Source organism: Amphiura filiformis, chromosome 11, assembly GCF_039555335.1.
Source record: "Amphiura filiformis chromosome 11, Afil_fr2py, whole genome shotgun sequence".
Lineage (NCBI taxonomy): Eukaryota > Metazoa > Echinodermata > Ophiuroidea > Amphilepidida > Amphiuridae > Amphiura > Amphiura filiformis.
In genome coordinates, this window is record NC_092638.1 from 11,909,195 (window position 1) to 11,928,303 (window position 19,109).

General features: G+C 34.7%; 2 protein-coding genes across 3 annotated transcripts in view; both read left to right on the forward strand.

The window, feature by feature from the left end:
* Positions 1-19,109, forward strand: part of LOC140164357 (monocarboxylate transporter 12-like) — a 272,528-nt gene that overhangs the window by 243,579 nt on the left and 9,840 nt on the right. The window lies entirely within an intron of this gene.
* On the forward strand, positions 7,773-18,088 carry LOC140164355 (protein LZIC-like). Its single transcript, XM_072187628.1, has 6 exons — positions 7,773-7,855; positions 8,547-8,682; positions 9,749-9,847; positions 11,003-11,098; positions 13,409-13,490; positions 14,253-18,088. The coding sequence occupies exons 2-6, from the start codon at positions 8,632-8,634 to the stop codon at positions 14,309-14,311; spliced, it is 387 nt and encodes a 128-aa protein (XP_072043729.1). The 5' UTR covers positions 7,773-7,855; positions 8,547-8,631; the 3' UTR covers positions 14,312-18,088.

The following is a 19,109-nucleotide window of genomic DNA, read 5'->3' on the forward strand; positions in this document are numbered from 1 at the left end:
GTTTAAAGTAATTCCTCTATAATTATTTAAATCATCTTTACGGCCTTTTTTATGAATGGGAATAATAATTCCCATGTTCCATTCGTCTGGAGCATGTTCATAATACAATAACTTATTAAATAAAGCATGCATATAATTAATCAATATATCACCACCATTTTTTAACATTTCATTTGTGATGTTATCTAAGCCTGGTGCTTTGCCATTTTTACATTTTGAAAGGGCCTCTTTTATATTATCAACAGTTATATCAATATCAGAGAGACATTCTCCTTCATTAGCATTAGGTGTGTTACTCAACATGTTTAGCGCACGGATAGTATACTCAGATATTTCCGGGTTGGAGTTAACTTTACCTTCTAAATTGAGATACATTTTACCAAGGCTATTAAAATGCTGCATGATAGTTTGGTTCATAATAGTACGGTCATGAATAATTGTACTGCTATCAGGAGCTTTTAGGTGGTGAATATTATTCTTAGTATTATTGTTACCGCGTAAAATTTTCCAGAAATCTTTACAGGAAGGACCGCCTTTCTTTTGTACTTCCACACTTTTAGTTAGACGCTTATCCATGATCTTTTGACGAATAATAGATTTGGCAGTTTTACGTTTATTTTGATAATCACGCCAAAGTAACTCGTTCTCCGCATCATTGTGATTGTTTTTAGATGAGTTTCTATGTTTTCTACAGGCATCTTTGCGCTCTTTTATGGCCTTTTCTATATCATCATCAAACCAAAATTTTTGGTTATGATTAATTGATTTAGTACCAAAGGCATTATTTGCGGCATTTAGTAGACAGGTTTTCCATGAATTCCAAGTAGTATTAACATCTTGATAATTTGAATTATGCCAATTACCAAATTGCCTGGATAATTCATTGTGAAAGATCGACCAGTCCTGATCTGGTTTGATATCCCAGACAACACGATTGGGTAGATTATTTTCCCAAGAGTGGCAGTTGAGTTTTTAAGTGTCATTTTTAGAAATACTACATCATGGTCAGAACCTAAAGAATATACACCTTCTTCATCAATAATAAGTTCATTAACACATTCTAATACATTGTCAGATGATAACATATAATCAATACAGCTTTTTTGATTTCCTCTTCTCCAAGTAAATTTACCTTTACAAAGCTTTGTACAGTTGAGGATTGTTAAGAGTGAATCATCCCTGAAGTTTAACAAGCACTCACCGTTGGTATTTTTAAGCTTATCACCAAAAGGGATTACATCGCCAATACGCCCATTCAAATCCCCCATCATGAGGATATGAGGATCTGAGTTAATTGTTTCCCTTTCAATACGTAAAATTTCAGAGAGGATTTGGTGGTACAACTCCATTGTTAGATCATAATTGACACCTTCTACTGGAAAGTAACATACAAGCAAATAAAAGGTATTGAAGGATCACCAAAGTGAACCTTAATCCATAGACGCTCAAATTCATCATCGGCGGAACCAAGTAAATTTTCATCAAGAACTGTAACTTGATCTGATAAAAGAAAACCTATTCCACCTTTTCTCTTATTTACTCTATTTTTACCAATCCAATTAAAACCTTTTATATTAACTGTATCACCACATTTAAGAAAGGTTTCTGCCATACCGAAAACATGAATGTTCTCTTTATACACAATCTTTCAATTTCATAACTTCTAGATTTAAAACCGTCAAGATTATTAAACATAATATTAATATCAGTGTATGTTTTCTTTACCCTTTTCTTACCTTTCTTTCCTCTTCTCTGGATTTTTCTTTTAGATTTAACAGTATGGTTATTGCTACAAACATTTATATTATTAGTTTTTGAATTACTTATGGTATTTTGGTTATCATGGTTTGTAACATGTGGTCTATTTGTAGGAATATTGTTAATTGTACAATGTTCAGCAATAGAGTCATTAACGATATCATTACAATTAATCTTTGCATTAGTACAATTCACAAGTTCATCGGCAAGAGTGTCAAAGCGGTTTGCAATATTAACATAATATTTACAATAATTGTCTTCATTTGTAACCAAAGTGCTTTTTCCGGCACGCACTTGGCCCAGTTCCTAGTATTTGGTATTCATATTACTATCATGAAACTCATTGCATAAACTCGCTTTATGGCCATTCATTCCGCAAGAATAGCAGGTTACAGAATTCTGGTGCCTACAGTTATTCTTCATATGATTTGTCTCGTAACAAAAATAACATCTAGGTTGCTTATATCCATCGCGAGGTTGGTTATGTTGCCTATGTGGATTTTTCTGAACGCGAGTCCACTGACGCGGGCGTGGGGCATGATGCTGATGAGGATGCGGACGTGGGGCATGATGCTGATGAGGATACGGACGTGGGGCATGATGCTGATGAGTATGCTGTAGTTGTCGCGTATGTCGTCGCTGATGTTGGCTTGGGCGATTCATAGTCTCTTCATGATGATCTGAAGTATTTCCGTCTTCAGTTATGCTTGGCTCACGTTTCTTGATGATATGGTGCGCGGCATGTAGGTTATTTAATAGTTTTTTGGTACCCGTTCTGCTGAGATGAAGTCCTCTCGTGAGGGCACTACTGTCCGCGGAATTGTCTTTGAGCTTAAAGTTCTTGTCGTTGTCGACTAGTACACATCCTTGATCTGTACTGATATTCCTCAGTTTTGTATTTAGTTTGTCAACTCGCTCTTGATGTCTCCCTTGTGAGTCGGTTCTTGGTATTACAGTAGATATGATTTTCATAGACTGTGGTGCTTTTTCGTTTAGTTCAGTTACTATATTTTCATATTCCGTTTCTGCACTTGCCTCGGCATCATCAGAGGTACAGTTGTTTGTACCAATGTGCAGAATTATTGTCGAAAAGTTCTCCAAGTTACGCTTTCTTAACGACTCATGGGCATCTTGAATTGTCCCACCGCGTAAACATTCTACTGATGTTTTGTCAAGTCCACGTTCCTTGATATCTCTGATGATTGAATCTCCAATTAACAAAGTGCGGTCTTCATCGATGTTGTCATGGTTAGATTTGTTAGACACAGTGTTGTTACTTGAATTTGGAGCTACTTCTTTAGCAGATGGTGTTGGTAGATTACTTGTGCCGTTTGATGCTTTTTCTGCATAAGACTTTGGTGTAACAATTGGTTGCCAGCCTTGCTTTAAATTCAGGAAGTCAAGTGTCACACTTGAAATGCTTTATTGATTTGTAGCAGTCAAGGATTTGTGATCAATAATCAATAGTCAATTGCTGTGTAACTTGGTCATGAAGCTATTTTAACCATGCATGTCACATTATTGTTTCCTTATTCCACAGGAAAGCCGAGTTATAAATTTTCTGACTTTAAAATTTACTTTTAAAAGTTTTGTTATAAATTGAATGGCATTGAATATACTTGCTACCAGAAGGGAAAAGCAAAAAATAAAAAAAAATAAAAAATAAAAAATAAATAAATAAAAATAAATAAATAAATAAATAAAAATAAATAAATAAATAACACACACACACAAAGTTTTAAGTATCATGGCTTCATGTGCATTACAATATTTTTATTAAGTTAAATGTGCAAGAAATTACATCATGGTACATGTACATGATTAAATAAAATATTTGCAAAGCACAAATTGACACTGAATCAAATAAAGTTTGAAACTGTATACAGGAAAGAATATTAAACTATCACTCTATTCTAGTAGTACCAATCCCAATTATTACAGCTTCATAAAAAGCAAAATTAAAACAACTATTTGAAATAATAATAGGGACAACAACCAAAATTTCAGTAGTACATAAAAACAGGCTTAAATTAATGGGTGGGCAATTTGAAGCAAAGCTTTTTGAATTTTGTAAATTGGACTTTACGGTTGCCCTGTATAAGTTTCATGACTTGTATTAGATGAAAGAGACAGCAAAAGTTCAATTTTTATGTTAACAATTAATCAGCATGCTCCAAAACATGTTAATATATTTTTAAAATTGAATTTATTTTTGGAAAAATATTCAGAATTTTTTCCAAAGTGTCATATCTGCAGAATTCAACAACCTTGCATTACATAAATTTAAATTTTTGTTGTATTAATCAGCATCCTCCAAAATACCTTAAAATATCAACTTTTACTTGAAATGACAATATTTTTTCTAAAGCGTCATGTCCGCAGAATTCTGCAGTTTTAGTCAAATTCAACAACTTTGCATTACAAAATTTTAAATTTGTTGTAATCAGCATGCTCCAAAACATATAAATATATTAAATTGAATTGATATTTTCGGAAAAATATTTCAGGATTTTTTCCAAAACGTCATGTCAGCAGAATTCGGCAACCTTGCATCACAAACTTAAAAATTGAAACGTTTGTTGTAATCAGCATGCTCTAAAATACCTAAAAATATCAACTTGACATTTTCGGAACATTTTGGACTTTTGTTCCATAGCATCATGTCTGCCGAATTCTGCACTTTTAGCCAAATTCTGCAAACTTGCATTACAAAATGTTTGTTGTAATCAGCATGCTCCAAAACACAAAAAAATATCAACTTGAAATGACATTTTAGAAAAATATTTTGTGGACTTTTTTCACCACAAAGTTATAATTATGTCTATGATATATGTTTTAATTGTCTCTCAAACCAGCACATAAGTATATGTGAGTGTCGTGAGCTGGGTTTTTTTACAGGATGTTTGAAAGTTAAAAGCGTGCATAGCACTTGCATTCTTTTACTAACAAAATTCTAAAAAGCATAGCACTGACATACATAATGTAGCTTTCTGCAAAATGTTTGAGAGACAACTCTTTATTTCAAGTTAACTCAACTTGTGCCATACCATACTCAAGTACAAAATATACAGCTGTTACTTAATTACAATATACTCTATTCATTACTATTTCTCAAATGTACAATACTTCTCAGATCACAAGATAATCATGTAATGAGCTGAATTTGCAAGTATAGGTTTAACTTTTGGATGTTGGACAAATGATTCAAAACTTGCACTTTTTAACATAATAAAGTCCAGTTTTAACTTGTGCCGCATCATACTGAAGTTCAAATTATGCAATTGTTACTCAACTATAATATTCTCTTATTTACATCACAACCATCTTAGAATAAAAGTGAGATCTGAATATCTTGATTGTTGTTTTTCCCATTGTTTTTAAATGATATAATAAAATAACAATGAAAAACAATCAAGGTGTACTTGTGTTTCCTTATTGTGAAATTGCAGCTTCAAAATGGGAAGCAACTTTTGAGACATAATTTTCACTTTTTTTTCACAAGCAATTATTGCAATGAAAAAAAATTGGCTTGGCATACCAGAAAACAATATAAGCTGCTGCTTGTATTTCTCTTTGCCTAATTTGGTTCCACTTAAGTACACAAATGGTTAAAAAGTACAGTGATCTATAGTGTGCTACGCACCAGCACAATGCCTAGACGTTATCTACAAGCCTCAGCACACTTTACAGGATGTTGCTGACCACTACAGCTACATCATCCCATAAACCATTTAACAACAACACAGGGACTTTGCAGCTTGAAGAGCGCACATCCTATTACAAACTAACTAACCCACGAGGGTTCGAACCCACAACCTCTCCTCGCACCATAGTCGAACGCCTTATCGATTGAGCCAACTTGACTGTTAGGAACTGTTTTCTCACAATTTGCATACTAGAAAAATGTACAAGCAGCTGCTTGCGATTCTCTTGAGCTAACTTGACTGTCATGAAAAGTAAAACACCCAGAACTTTTTGCAGAATATTAAACTTTTAAAAATGTTTTTGGGTTATGCAGGGGAGGGGTATGCCAAGCCCCAAGCCAATAACCAGCTTGCACTTGTCTTAATACAATTTCAATATCCGTATTTTCCCAGTCTCTAAACAAAGGATAAACTGGTTCCTCTTCATCTTCATATTAATATTTACACACACAAATATCAAACTGTCCAATGTACACTCTATCATAAACATAGGCTCTACCCAAGTCATTGTCAATTGCAATTCTGAGGATTTCACCTTTGAACCATGAATTTGTACCCCCTGCTGAACCTGTGTATAACATGTCAAGTGTTTTAAGTTTACCAAAAAACATAGCATGCTCTTCAGGTACAATTACCACAAAAATAAAAAAATACTCTCTCTAAAATGACCATAACAGTATACCCATGTGAAATTATGCCTTTTACATTCTTAATAAAATGAGCAATTCCTGTATCAGAATGTATAGAGCACTATATAATTTTAATGTTTTGCTCAAATTCACAAATTTCATGTACAAACACTGGAACATGAAGGTTACTTACATGTGTATGCTTAAAAGGGCATTTTGTGATCCACAGCCTCATCCCACCACTTTTCTAAAAAAAAGTTGAGATTTTTATACCACTGGATACCTGGATTTGTTTGGCAAAAGTATCGCCAAATTTGAATCGTTCTGGTATACCAGAACGAAATTACAACAGTGGCCTATGGAGCTGCGTAATACACATAATCATGCATAACTCGCAAATGCAAAATCGGAATCAACTGAAATTTTGGGAATAAGCTTTTTTCGTGGATATCTAGTACTGAAAAATGTCATTAAAAGAGGATGCTAGGATCACAAAATCCTCCTTTAAAATGCTGCTGTCTCATTTTGAATCGTCAAAACATTACATTTCAATGTTAGATTTCCCCAAGTTAAAGCGCACTGCTTGAAATCCAAGCCAAAATGCAGAATGTATAGTTTATAAGGAAATATTTTTTTCTTTCACGATGTTGGATTTAGAAAAAATTACAAATACAATTACTGTTTTTAGACTTTTTTTCTTAGTTTCATTGTATGTTTTCCTACATTCTGAGCTTAATTTTGAAAATACTTTTCATTTGATTGAAAATGATTCATTTTTTTTTTTAATTCAATAAAATACATAATGGATATATCACAATGGTCCATAACACGTAACTGTCGAAACATTGCCAAACAAGCATGGTGTTATTAGTCTGAGTTGATTCATCTTTTAATTGTGCATGTTACTCAGATTACAAATTGAAGACGGCATGTTAATTTGCAGTAAGGAAAATGGCAGTTATCAATATTACAATGAGGAACTCTTGAAAGAAAAATTAAATCAGGTTAAAACCTGAAATGTAATATCTCTGGAACACTTGCATTTTTCAATAAAATCTTTCCACTTAATACTTATATTTCTCTCCAGATTGTCTCCAATGCCATGTGATGAAGTGGAAGACAATTATAGGACTTCTCCCAGAACATGGACTAGATGCAAATCTTATAAATAAATTACTTGGACTCTAAAACTAAGACATGTTTGCATTGCTTACATGTTCGTGTTTTCTTGTCAGTATTTGTTACATACCTTCCTTTACAATTTGGCACTATATCACCTCTGCACACCCTAATTTTGACAGGTGGCACCTCTAGACCAGTTTTTGCTGTGACTGTTCTCTGCTGATGGCTTCCAAACACCAAACGCATATGCTCCGTTTTATCTCTAACTGTACAATATACTCGTTCCATGGAATTTATTACTGCATGGATACTTTCTAGTCCATGTTCTGAGAGAAGTCCGATTGTCTTCCACTTCATCGCTATTTCAGGGACATGACATATGAGCATGTGTAATTTGGGTGGCACGGTCTGGAGTGGAAAATTCTTTGGGACAAAATAACCTAATTCCCAACACCTAACACACAGTTCTCTTACTTCTTCCTCAGAAAGGAAATCTGCCTTGAACAATTTGAAAATTTTTCGAAGGCGTCCGAATAAGCCCTGAAACTTATTCTTCATTTCCCCATCAGGAAGATCTTGTAGTAGTACCTCTGGATTATCCACAATAGCTTTGCAGTGGTTTCCAACAAAGCACTGGCTATGGTAAGCTTGACGTTTCACATGCAAGTCATTTTCTAATCGCTCGTTCAACATTTTTTCATACTGTCCTCTAGCTTTCGCAATCTTGTCGTACACCTTGTCAAGCTTATCCTTTGCCTTGGCATACGCTGCTTCCTTCTCCTTTACCAGTGCTTTGTTGGATTATGATGCCTTGAATTTGATTCTCTCTTGAATGTGATGTCTCATTTATATTTCAATTGACACTCACCGCTTATGACAGTGCTGGGATGGTCTTCGTTTTGTGCTTTTGTCAGGCCTGGTTCAGCTTCTGCTTTTTTACTATTCTTTTCTTATGTCCTGGCTTCAGCTTGTGTGGTGTATACATCACAGCACTTGTGAGTGGTGGGTGTCAATAATTACAAGTGTAACTGCATATCAAACTTTAATTTGTGCTTAAAGGAATAATTGCATATTTGTTTATAATATTGTATGGCGGACATGAAGAAGGGGGCTGGTGGCTTGCTGTAACTTTTCTCCACCCACCAGTCCCAAGTACAGGGAATAAAATGGAAAAAAAAAAAAAAAAAAATTTGGCCACTTGAGTGCACATGCCTTCCTCACGGTGAGTTTGAGGCCTCCAAATTTTGGTCTGGCCCAGGGCCCCCAAAAGGTAAATCCGACCCTGCCCATTGATTACATGAACATAAATTATCTTCTTTATTCTTGTTTGCAGGGAGGATTTGGATGATGATGAGTATGAGGAGACAAAGCAAGAGACATTAGAACAATTAAAAGATTTCAAGGAATCTCTCAGTAAGATGATGGCTGGTAATATGACATTGGTAGATGAACTCAACGGCATGCAATTGGTAAGACATTTTTTAAAGTGATGTTCACAGTTTTTATTACCTATTGAAACTGAGGTTCATCATTTTAAAAGTTTCAGTCCAACTTCCTTTTTTGTACAAGTGCAATTATTGTAATAGCTTTCATATGTAAAATATATTTAAAATTACCACACATGGTAATGTGGTAGTACTGTTAAAAGTGTACATTTTTTGTGTGATTAATTTTTCATGTTTTGCCAATTTTGAACTGTTTCCTTTGTTTTTAAATTTTTGATTCTAAGTCTCCTTACATTGCCCTATACATATTAAGCAATATATTCATGCATTGATATTTTTGCGGCAGAAGTTGGAACGCACAAATTCAGGGCAGTGGCGTAATCAGACTGGACCTTCCGGGCAGGGGGCAAGATTACAAAATTTCCCAATTTACTAGCAAAGGTTGTAGTATTTATGTGCGAGCGACTTGCTGCAAAGCATTAAATGGGATGGGTCCAGGGTCCCATCTTAGGGCTTCTGATGGGGTCCAGGTTCAAAGCCCCGGCAGGGGTCCAGGAGGCGGAGCCCTGGAAGCTGCTGGTTTTGGCATATTAGAAGCTAAAAATCTGTGTTTCAGGGTATAAATTTCACAATGTTCCCTCTCTCTTTCCCTTTTTCTCTCCTCCCGGCCCCCACTGGTTACGCCACTGATTCAGGGCGAAAATTGATACTTTTATAGTATCATACCGGACACATGTGTTGGAACTAACATTTCAGAGGGTAGAAATCTAAAATCAGACTGGTCTATTTTGAGTAATTAGAAATTGTGCTATTCGATCTAAAAGACTGCACTAATTGTTTGATTTTAAACATGTTTAAAAACAGTTACATATTCTGAATTTGTCACCCTTTTCACCCTTAATGAAGTTAAAGTGTATTTCAGTAAGACTGTCACCTAGAAAATGTCATGCTGTTCTCTTGGATACACAATTCACTGGTAGATGAGGTTTGTGGATATATTGTAGCTGAAACAGATGATTAGAACAGTAACAAGTTTTGTATGTATGTATGTCTTATAAAAGGTAACCTACTGTACTCACTTCATTTGCAGGCAATCCAAGCTGCTATCAGTCAAGCTTTCAAGACTCCAGAAGTTATTAAATTATTTGCTAAGAAACAGCCAGGACAACTTAGGCAAAGACTAGCACAGGCAAGTATTAATTTATTATGTAATATAGTACTTCAAGAAAGTATGAAAGAATGACCAAATTATGATGGCGAGTCAGGAAGCTTGACAGTCCACCCATCCTTAATAGCACTGCCCACTGGTTGTCTGTCCACATAAGGTCACCGGTGAGCTTGTACAATGTATGAGTTTTTATAATACAGAATAATGAATATTATGTCATTAAAATCACAAAGTTTTGAATTAAATCTTTTACTGGAACATATTTTTGCAACTTACTACATTGCATCTGATACCATCAGACTTCATCAGGCAACTAACTTGCTTGGCTGGTCATGTGATACTTTCACAGACTTCACAAACCAGTTCTTTATACTATTGCAGATACCACATGAAAACATTTGAATATTGTGCACCAGTACAATACAGGGAAAGATCCTTTTCTATCGAATACTATGTCACTCCTCATTTAGATAAAGTTATGTCTTCCATGAGGCTGCCACTTGGCAATTCGCATGATAATACAATAAAACAGGTCATAGGTATGAATGGTTGCATGTAGAATCCAACAAGCATAGGTGATGGAAGCACGTCCCCCCTAAAAATAATAATAGAAGAAAAAATAAGCGGTAATTGCTCTGTACATCTGGAAAAACACTGTGTTTTGGCCCCAAATAGGGTAAAATTGCACAATTTAAAGTGTACACTGGCCCATCATTTGGAGCTTAAATAGTCTGAAATTGAATTTTTCTCACACAAAAAAAGGCTGAGTAAAAGAGAAACAAAATATGCTCGTCCCCCGAACTCCTCTAAATTTTAATGCTTCCGCTGCCACTGCCAACAAAAGATATGTCCCTCTGACACTGTCCACCAATATACCATTTCAATTGTTATAGGGTTCCGGTTGGTTTATTCGATAGGGTCTATTGCTGGAATGGAACAGGCTTCCCACTCTTTTTTTCAATTTTGATTTAGACTCTACATTCAATTGTTTGTACCTGGGGTTTTAATTGTTTTGTCTATGTGAGTTGCTCTAGATTGTTTTCAGCATTTGGATCAATTTAGTCAGTTTATATTTGATTTGATCATGGTTTGTAGCTTATAATTGATTGATTGATTGATTGATTGATTAATAAAATGTAATAATTTTGATATATTTTTTCCCTCAAATAATTGCAGGTCGAGAGAGATGGTAAAGTGAATAAATTATCACCAGATTTATATACGCAGCAAAAGGTAGAAATATTAATGGCTTTAAGCAAACTGGGAGACAAGGTATGTATTACAAGATAACAAAGAATTAATTAGCATTTTGATGACTGTTTAGGGTGACAGTTCCTGGTTCTTCAAGTCGCACATGGTTCACAGTCATACCTGCCTTATTGATAAATCTCACCCCCCCCCCCACACACACACACTTTACTACATCAAAATGCAGATTTTGATATCAAATGAAAGACCCTATTTTTCTTATTAACATATATTAGGCTTTACAAAATTCACGCTACTGACTGATGTCTACCCTGGGAAACCCGGGAGGCTCAACTGGCATGCTAAACAGTCACCCAAATGCTAATGTATTGTAGAATACCGTCACTTGGTTTTCAATGGGGTATTTTAAAGAACAAGAATGGAAGAGTATTCTAAAAGACATGTGCGTGCAGGGTGTGAGCTCTGACATACATGTACCCCCATTTAAAAAAGATCCACTTTTTATGTAAAAGTGTGCCAAAAAAGGTCAAAATTATAAACAGAAATTAACAAAGGGGTCACTTTTTTAGTTGTATATTATCAAATTTATGTAATAGGAAAAAGGTTCACTTTTTTGAAATTCTGCTTCCCCGCAAAAAATCCTGGCTAGGGGTGCTGAAAGATGACTGACAAATTATTCACTGTAACCAGAAGTTTCTGTGAGTGTGCAGTTTTCATGGGAAAATGTGCATAGAGTAAAAAAAAATAAAGTGTGAAATTTTGACCAAATCTATATGAAATCACAGGAAAAACACACTGGGATTGAGTTGGAATAGCTGTGACATTTAGTTACTACATTTCCTATTGCTACAAGTATATCCTGAATTGCAATGTTATGTCTATTGCTATATCCTGAGTGGATTCTAACATTGAGTTTTCATGGAAAATGTTCTCTTGTGATTTTCCTGACTTAAAGGGACAAAAGGTGATTTGCTGAACCAAAGTGCCTTTAATGATCTGCGTACTGGTCATAGGCTTCAATATAAAAAGTCCCAAGTTTTGATATATTTTCTTAAAATATCAAGAGCTATCTTAAGAACCACTGAACCAATACTAAGGTTGTTTGTACTCATTTTAATGCATTTTGCATTCTGATTCCAAATATGGTCTTGACAATTTTGAATTAAAAAAAAATTGGAACTTGTCATCTGCAGTCGACACCCGCATGGAGCGAGTTATGGAGATGTACCTCTAGATACCTGTCTGTCTGCTTGGCAGTTGACCAGCTATATACCGTATTGGTCCGAGTATAGGATCATTCATCGTTGACCTAAAAAAAAAAATGCATTCAAATTCAATGCATTTTGATATCATTAATAGAGTATGACATGAATACAAATTATCAATTTTCATATTAAAAATACAAAATATCTTGAAATTTTTTTTTTTTTTTTTTTTTTTAGGTCAACCATGAATGATCCTAGCATCTAGGTCCAGGGACACTCCAAAACCGAAAAAAAAAAACTTTAAAATTTTTTTATTTTTTTATATTTTTTTTTTACAGTTTCTGAAATTTTTCGAAAAATGGGGGGTGGGATTATACTCGAACATGGGACTATACTCGGACCAATACGGTAATTGGGTTTACCTCAAGTTTGGTAGTGACGTCAATGCTTTTTCATGGTTGAGCCGCAACAAAAAAACGCCCATATATGTGTGCGTGTAAACTCAGTGCATTTAACTTTACACCCCATTTGCAAGTACCAATGTGCATGTACATCACTACCGAACTTGAGGTGAACCAAATTATAGCTGCAGTAACAATCCGACTGCATATTTTAAAGTACAACTCGAAACTCGAAAGCATGATTGTGGATACAACAATGAAAATACTAACCAATCATGAGTTGGCATGGTTGGATTCACTTCTGTGTTACGCACACACGGGCATTCATCCCCGGGGGGGTCACTCCCATTGTGGCCTGTACACCATCCGCGATAATGAAAACGCGTAAAAAGGGTCGTTTTTCGTGGGTAGGCACGATACGCGCGTATCGCGTTTAGGGTGTCAAAAACATGAAAAAAAAAAAAAAGGGTAGCAAAATTGCAATTTCTAAATACGCGGAAATGAAATTTAGGGTATGAAATTTGATGTTAGGAATGAAATCCCTGTTTAGGGTGTCGTTTTCGCCAAGGGTTAAATCCTTGTTTAGGGTGCTTTTCAAAAGTTGATTATCGCGGATGGTGTACAGGCCACAATGGGAGTGACCCCCCCGGGCATTCATCACACAGTGTACACTGAGAATCGTGTACTGTAGCTGTTCATTTTGTCCCTCCAGTTTGACAATATTGCCAACAAATGTACCATTCTTTTATTATTGTATTTTTATACAGTTAACGCCTGAGGAAGAGGCCTTTGTAGCTAGTAATTCCAGTGAAGCACTCAATGAATTTGAAAAAGTATCGGGACAACTCGGTAAGAATCTTCAAATAAAGATATTTTTACAACTGAAGATGCAAGAGCTAATCTTGTCCTTGGATCTTGATCAGTTGGTATGCACAGATCTGGGATGGATGTCACTTCTATATGATAATAGGTGGTTTGACCCCCTCTCCCCTGCCAATTTGAAACTGAGATAAAGGCAAAAATGTGGAGTAAAAAAACAATGAAAATCCCTGAATCCGGGCCCTGAATGTGCCAATCCATCCAGATTTCATCCAAAGGCACTGATTAATGGCTACCCTCTATAAAGATGCAATAAATAAAAATATTTAAAAAGTAGACTGACCTTGCTTAGTTATTGATGCCTGTCAACTCTAAAATGTAGTCTGTATACCTTCCCCGAGGCATTAATTTAGATTGTTTTTCATTGTATCACTATGTGTAATGATGACAAGTATATAAAAGTATACATTTTCAGAAAGGAAAGGATGCAGGGAATCCAACTACCATAAACAAAAAAAAAAAAAATGAGCAGTTTGTGAGAAAATCTCAAAATTTGATTTTACTTTACTTTACTGCCTCAAGCAAGGAAGGCATACAGACTATAGATGGTCATCTTTCGAAACAACTACCCAATAGCATCACTAGGCAAGGACTACCTTTGTATCTTCCATTGTTTTTGCACTTTGGTTCTTCTGAAAAAGTTCATTAGAAATAAAATATGTATTTCATATGAAACAATTAATATAAATAAATTTACTCATTTGTCTTATCTTTCCCCCTTTTCTTTGACAGAATCTAGCGATAAATTACTTCAAGTTGCAGGATCACAAGTACAACAAGCAAGTAAATGAACCAGTCTTCTGGATTCTCGGGATGTAGCATTGGATCGTGGAGTAGATTGGATCTGACAGGTGGCATGCCAGCCGGTAATGCCATAGGAGGCCTGGCCACTTAAATGCCAACATTATGGGTAATTTTATGGTACTTTTGTTTTTATTTGGCAGCAAAGGTTTTTGGTGTATTGTGTATTTATTGTATATTTCATGTAGATGTAATTATTATTTAATTACATACTCTTGTGTTCAGAAATTGAATGGACAAAATGTCACAATAAACATTTCCAAATATCATTCATCGTATTTGTGCTTACCAGATGTGCATGCCTGTCTCAACTTGTGACTTGTCCATTCCATTTGTGAGAAAAGAAACATAATTATTGAAAAATATTGGACAGTGGTCAAAATTATGTTTGTGAGTATTTATTAAGGTGATTGCTTCACTTGTAATGCATTCATGTATATGTGACAGATCTGGTCCATGAGGGCCAAAGGTGGCAAATATGGAGTAAAAAACAATAAAACACATACAAAATTACACATCACAAAACTTCATAAGTATAGATGAGGTGACCTATGATGTCACATGCTTACATTCAGACCGCCCTCTGTTGTTTCAAAGCAGGCAAAATAACACAGAAGTGTCTATGACAGACCACATAAATCTCTTTAAAACTCAACTTTTAAAAACCTTTGAAGTTTTGTGTGATATTATGTATATAGCTTGATGCATTTATAAACAAGATTGATACCGTTTTTTTGTATTATTTGCTTTGAAACCAAAGTTAATGAATAAAAATCAACTTCTTCCATGTAAACTATAGTGTTTTTTGCCTGACAGATTTGATCAATGACCAACAGAGGGCCTATCAAATGTAAACACATGTCACCTCATCTATAGCAACTTCATTTTCCCAAACTGCCTACTTTGGCTCTCATGGAACAGATTGTGTCACATATTTAATAGTATTAGTAATGTTGATTAAAATAATTGCTCAGTTTACCAAACCAAAATTCTACAATACGTATTTATGAATAGATAATGTATAGTTCTGTATGGATGTTTAGATATATATGGTCCAGTTTCTCTCTGGGGGAAAGGTGTGTACGGGAATGTGTGGCAGATTCGGGAAAGGACCGTCTATGTCAGGATTTAAAAAAATTGATTATTGGCTACTTATGATGAAAATCGATTTTACTCCCAATTTTAGTCATATCTTCTACATTCATCTATGCATGATAACCATCTGCTATTAGTTCATTTTTCATACCTTAGATTTTTCATTCGTTGCTGGCATGGAAAGCCTTTCTCCATGGGACCCCAGTAGTACGATATTATCACATGACCTATGACAATTGCTCAATTTCAGTCCTTTTTTTAGGATTTTTCGATACTTATTTCATTATCGGCAACTTTGAATGTAAATTTTCTTCAGAAAGTGATATTGCCGAAATCGGTATTATCGGATATTATTTATTGTGAACAAAATACTTATATGGCGCTCTACAGAGATCACAGCGCCTTACAAAAAATACAAAGTTACAAACAAACCAAGATGCAAAAATCAAAAGAAGCAAAAAGATAATAAAGTCAATTTACAAATGTATTGATTATTATCGATATATATACATTGTATGGTCCTTAGATTTGGGTAGCATTTTTGTAGGCTTTGAGGTTTAGCTTTGGGTTTTAGAAAACTGGTTTAGAGAAGGGTACTTTTAAAATTTTCAAATAAGAAATTTTTCAAATTCAGAATTCATTTCAAAGCTAAGAACATTAGTATCTTGTCTTTTTGTTAAATTTTAACTCTATCGAGCTCCTGAACAAAACCAGGAGTATGATCGATGGAGCTCCACCAAATTCTAAACATGAAGGCTTGTTGTTTACATCTTTTTTTTTGTGTTTGTATTATTGTAACTTATGGTATTTTTTTCTGTTAATTTGGATCTTGTGATATATTGCTCTGATGAATTTGAACATGTTAATGTTTTTTTAAACAATTTGTACTCAATTAAAAAAAGTGTAACATATTTGTATATTTTGCATTGATATAGTGTACATGGTATCTGTGATTTTTGACATAAATATACTTTGTGAAACAAAAGCTTTTTTCAACTAATGATTACTGTGTAGCAAATGAAGATCATAGAAACTATAATATGAAATTTAGAGTTTATGAGAGTTGAGAGATTGCAGGAATGTATTGAATCTGTTAGATTGCATTTGTCACAGACTACATTCTGCACAATGAACTGAACTGAAATGAATAAATTTGAAGGTATCAGCGATGGCTAATGATGCAGAAACTCAACCAAGTTTAATGAAAACCAATGGCAGGTACAGATTCAAAAGTTCTGCTTTTAAATTTCTTTCAACGCTTACCATAGCAAGCCTCATTGATTTGTAGGCATGCTTGTCATGAGTGCGCACAGTTAAGGCATACTTGACAATAGCTTTATTTAATCAGGAGAATGCACAGTGATCAATGGGGCTTGGTAAGGTAAATGTTGACAGAAATTGAGAAGTGCAATTTTTGAATCTATACATCTCCTTGGTTTTTACTAAATAACTTTGCATCATTTGCTGTCGCTAATATAAAGGCTCGTATCTCAAATTAAAGTAAACATATTGTGCACATTGAAGTGATTTTGGTGCAAGATTCCCACCTTACATGTGGCTGATAGCATATGTCATAATATTGGGGGAGGCACCGACCATGCCAGATTGAGAGCGGCTTGTGGCCCATAGACGTAAGCCAAGTGGTGCTTGGAAAAAAATAATAGAAAAATGAAATTGAAAAATCTGAAAAAGAGCTTGATTCAGTGATAGCAGGATCAGGGAAATGTAACTTCAGTCACTAATTGCCAGTGGTCATGGTGGTAAATTAATTTTTTTTAAATTATTTTCCATTGATAATTTCACCATATAAAGTGTTACATAACTGTTTATATTAGTGCTGTAATCGATAAGCTTTCTGGGTATCGATATGTCGGGAGGCAAACATCCGACATGTCGATACTATTATCGATACTCACACAGTTTGAAACACGGATTTGAGTTTACCAATTTTATTATCAGTAAGTTCCAGAAACAAGTTAACAACAAGTGTATTGAAGCCTAACAGCTAAAACTACATGGATCATGCATCAAACAAACTAAAGTGGTATTGCAAATCCGCAATTTTACATGACTTTGGCAATGTGTGCCATGTCGTTTGTGTATCGATACTGACATTGAGTGTTTCGACATGTCGGAAGTCTATGTATTTTCCGACTATCGATACTTACGACAATCGATTACAGCACTAGTTTATATGCCATGTAAAAGCAACATATCAAGGGTTGGGAACCAGAAAGCCTTAACTCAAGAAATACCATTAAGAGAAAAACAAGTTTTAATATTTTTGCAAACTAAACCTATTTACAAATCACAATGTGTCTGATTTAACTCAAATTTGGTCCTGTAACCGAAAGATGTATCCTATTCATAAATTTAAGATATTCTTTAGTATTTCTTTGAGTACTGAGTTCTGGTGCTAACTGAAATCTATAATCTCTGTTACGGCTTCTAATGGGTTTGCAAACTGGTATTGGTTTTGTGCAGTGGTCAATGGTCTCCTTTTTCGGCTCTCTGGCAGTTCCAAAGACCTACATTTGGGGATCATTGAATAGATTATGATAATGTATTCAAAATTGGAATTCTCACATTTTCATATAAACACTAAGTTAGATGAATACATAAGGGTACAAACCAATGATGACATCCTATAAAAACAGAACACGTGAGAAGTAACATTATTAATTACAAGTGCAAAAAGAGTGGCCGTGGTTACCCAATATGTAAGCAATATGTGATTAATAGGAGTATTTAGCGCCCAAAACCTCATAATTTGAATAATTACTTTAAAGTCAGGCAGAAGGGTTTACTGGAAATCCATTGAAATGATTATCATGTTGCCGGTTATTGCACCCAGAGGTGTATTTTGTGCACCCAGAAACCTCACCTGTACCACCTCAGTCTTGACCTATGTTCTGGGTTAGTCACAAACTCCAAGTCCATGGTTAAAAACAACAGATGGTATATGACCTATAAATCATATATTACCCAGAGAAGTTCAAGTACGCTAATTTTTGCCCTAAACAATGGAATGTTGGAATATTTATGAAATGATTGCAAATGAATAATGATGTATATTGATTGCTTGGAAGTGGAACACATTTGTTTTTATTTTTAGTGTAATTAATTAGGTTTGTGTTGCCTGAAAGCACTGAATTAAAAAAATCAAAGAGATCGATGACCAGTACGATTCTTTAGCCCTAGGTATGCATGCATAAGAGTTCAAAATGATTAAAAACAACAAGTAGAATTTTTTAGCTGTAAATTAAGACCAAAATCAAGTTCATGTAGCCCCTGTAGTCATTAATTTATTCAAGTTACACATGCGAAACGCCCTGTTCCCATAGACTTTGTGTCTTCCCCATCCTTCCCTCACAACTTTCGATCAACCACACATCTCCAGTAGTTGAAAAGCTACATTGTTCATATTTGTTCCCAGCAAACACAAAAACGTTTTTAAAACGTTTTAAATAAGTTATATTTTGGGTTTTGGTTCCGGTAAAAATGTTTTAATAACATTAAAATGTCGGGTTATATAAAGGTCATGAAATCGTTTTAAAACGTTTTGTATGAAAACACACTACAACAATATTTTTAAAATGTTTTCGAAATGTCATTGTAAACTATTTTTGCAAACATTTTGGCCAAATATTTTGTCAACACTTAAATAACATTATGTTAAAATATTTGCACCCC

Excerpts from the sequence above, each read along its gene's own strand:
- LOC140164355 (XM_072187628.1), top strand. The coding sequence starts at position 8,632 with ATGATGGCTGGTAATATGACATTGGTAGATGAACTCAACGGCATGCAA. Across the intron at positions 8,683-9,748 it reads AACTCAACGGCATGCAATTG|GCAATCCAAGCTGCTATCAG; the intron begins GTAAGACATTTT and ends CTTCATTTGCAG. Across the intron at positions 9,848-11,002 it reads TTAGGCAAAGACTAGCACAG|GTCGAGAGAGATGGTAAAGT; the intron begins GCAAGTATTAAT and ends AAATAATTGCAG.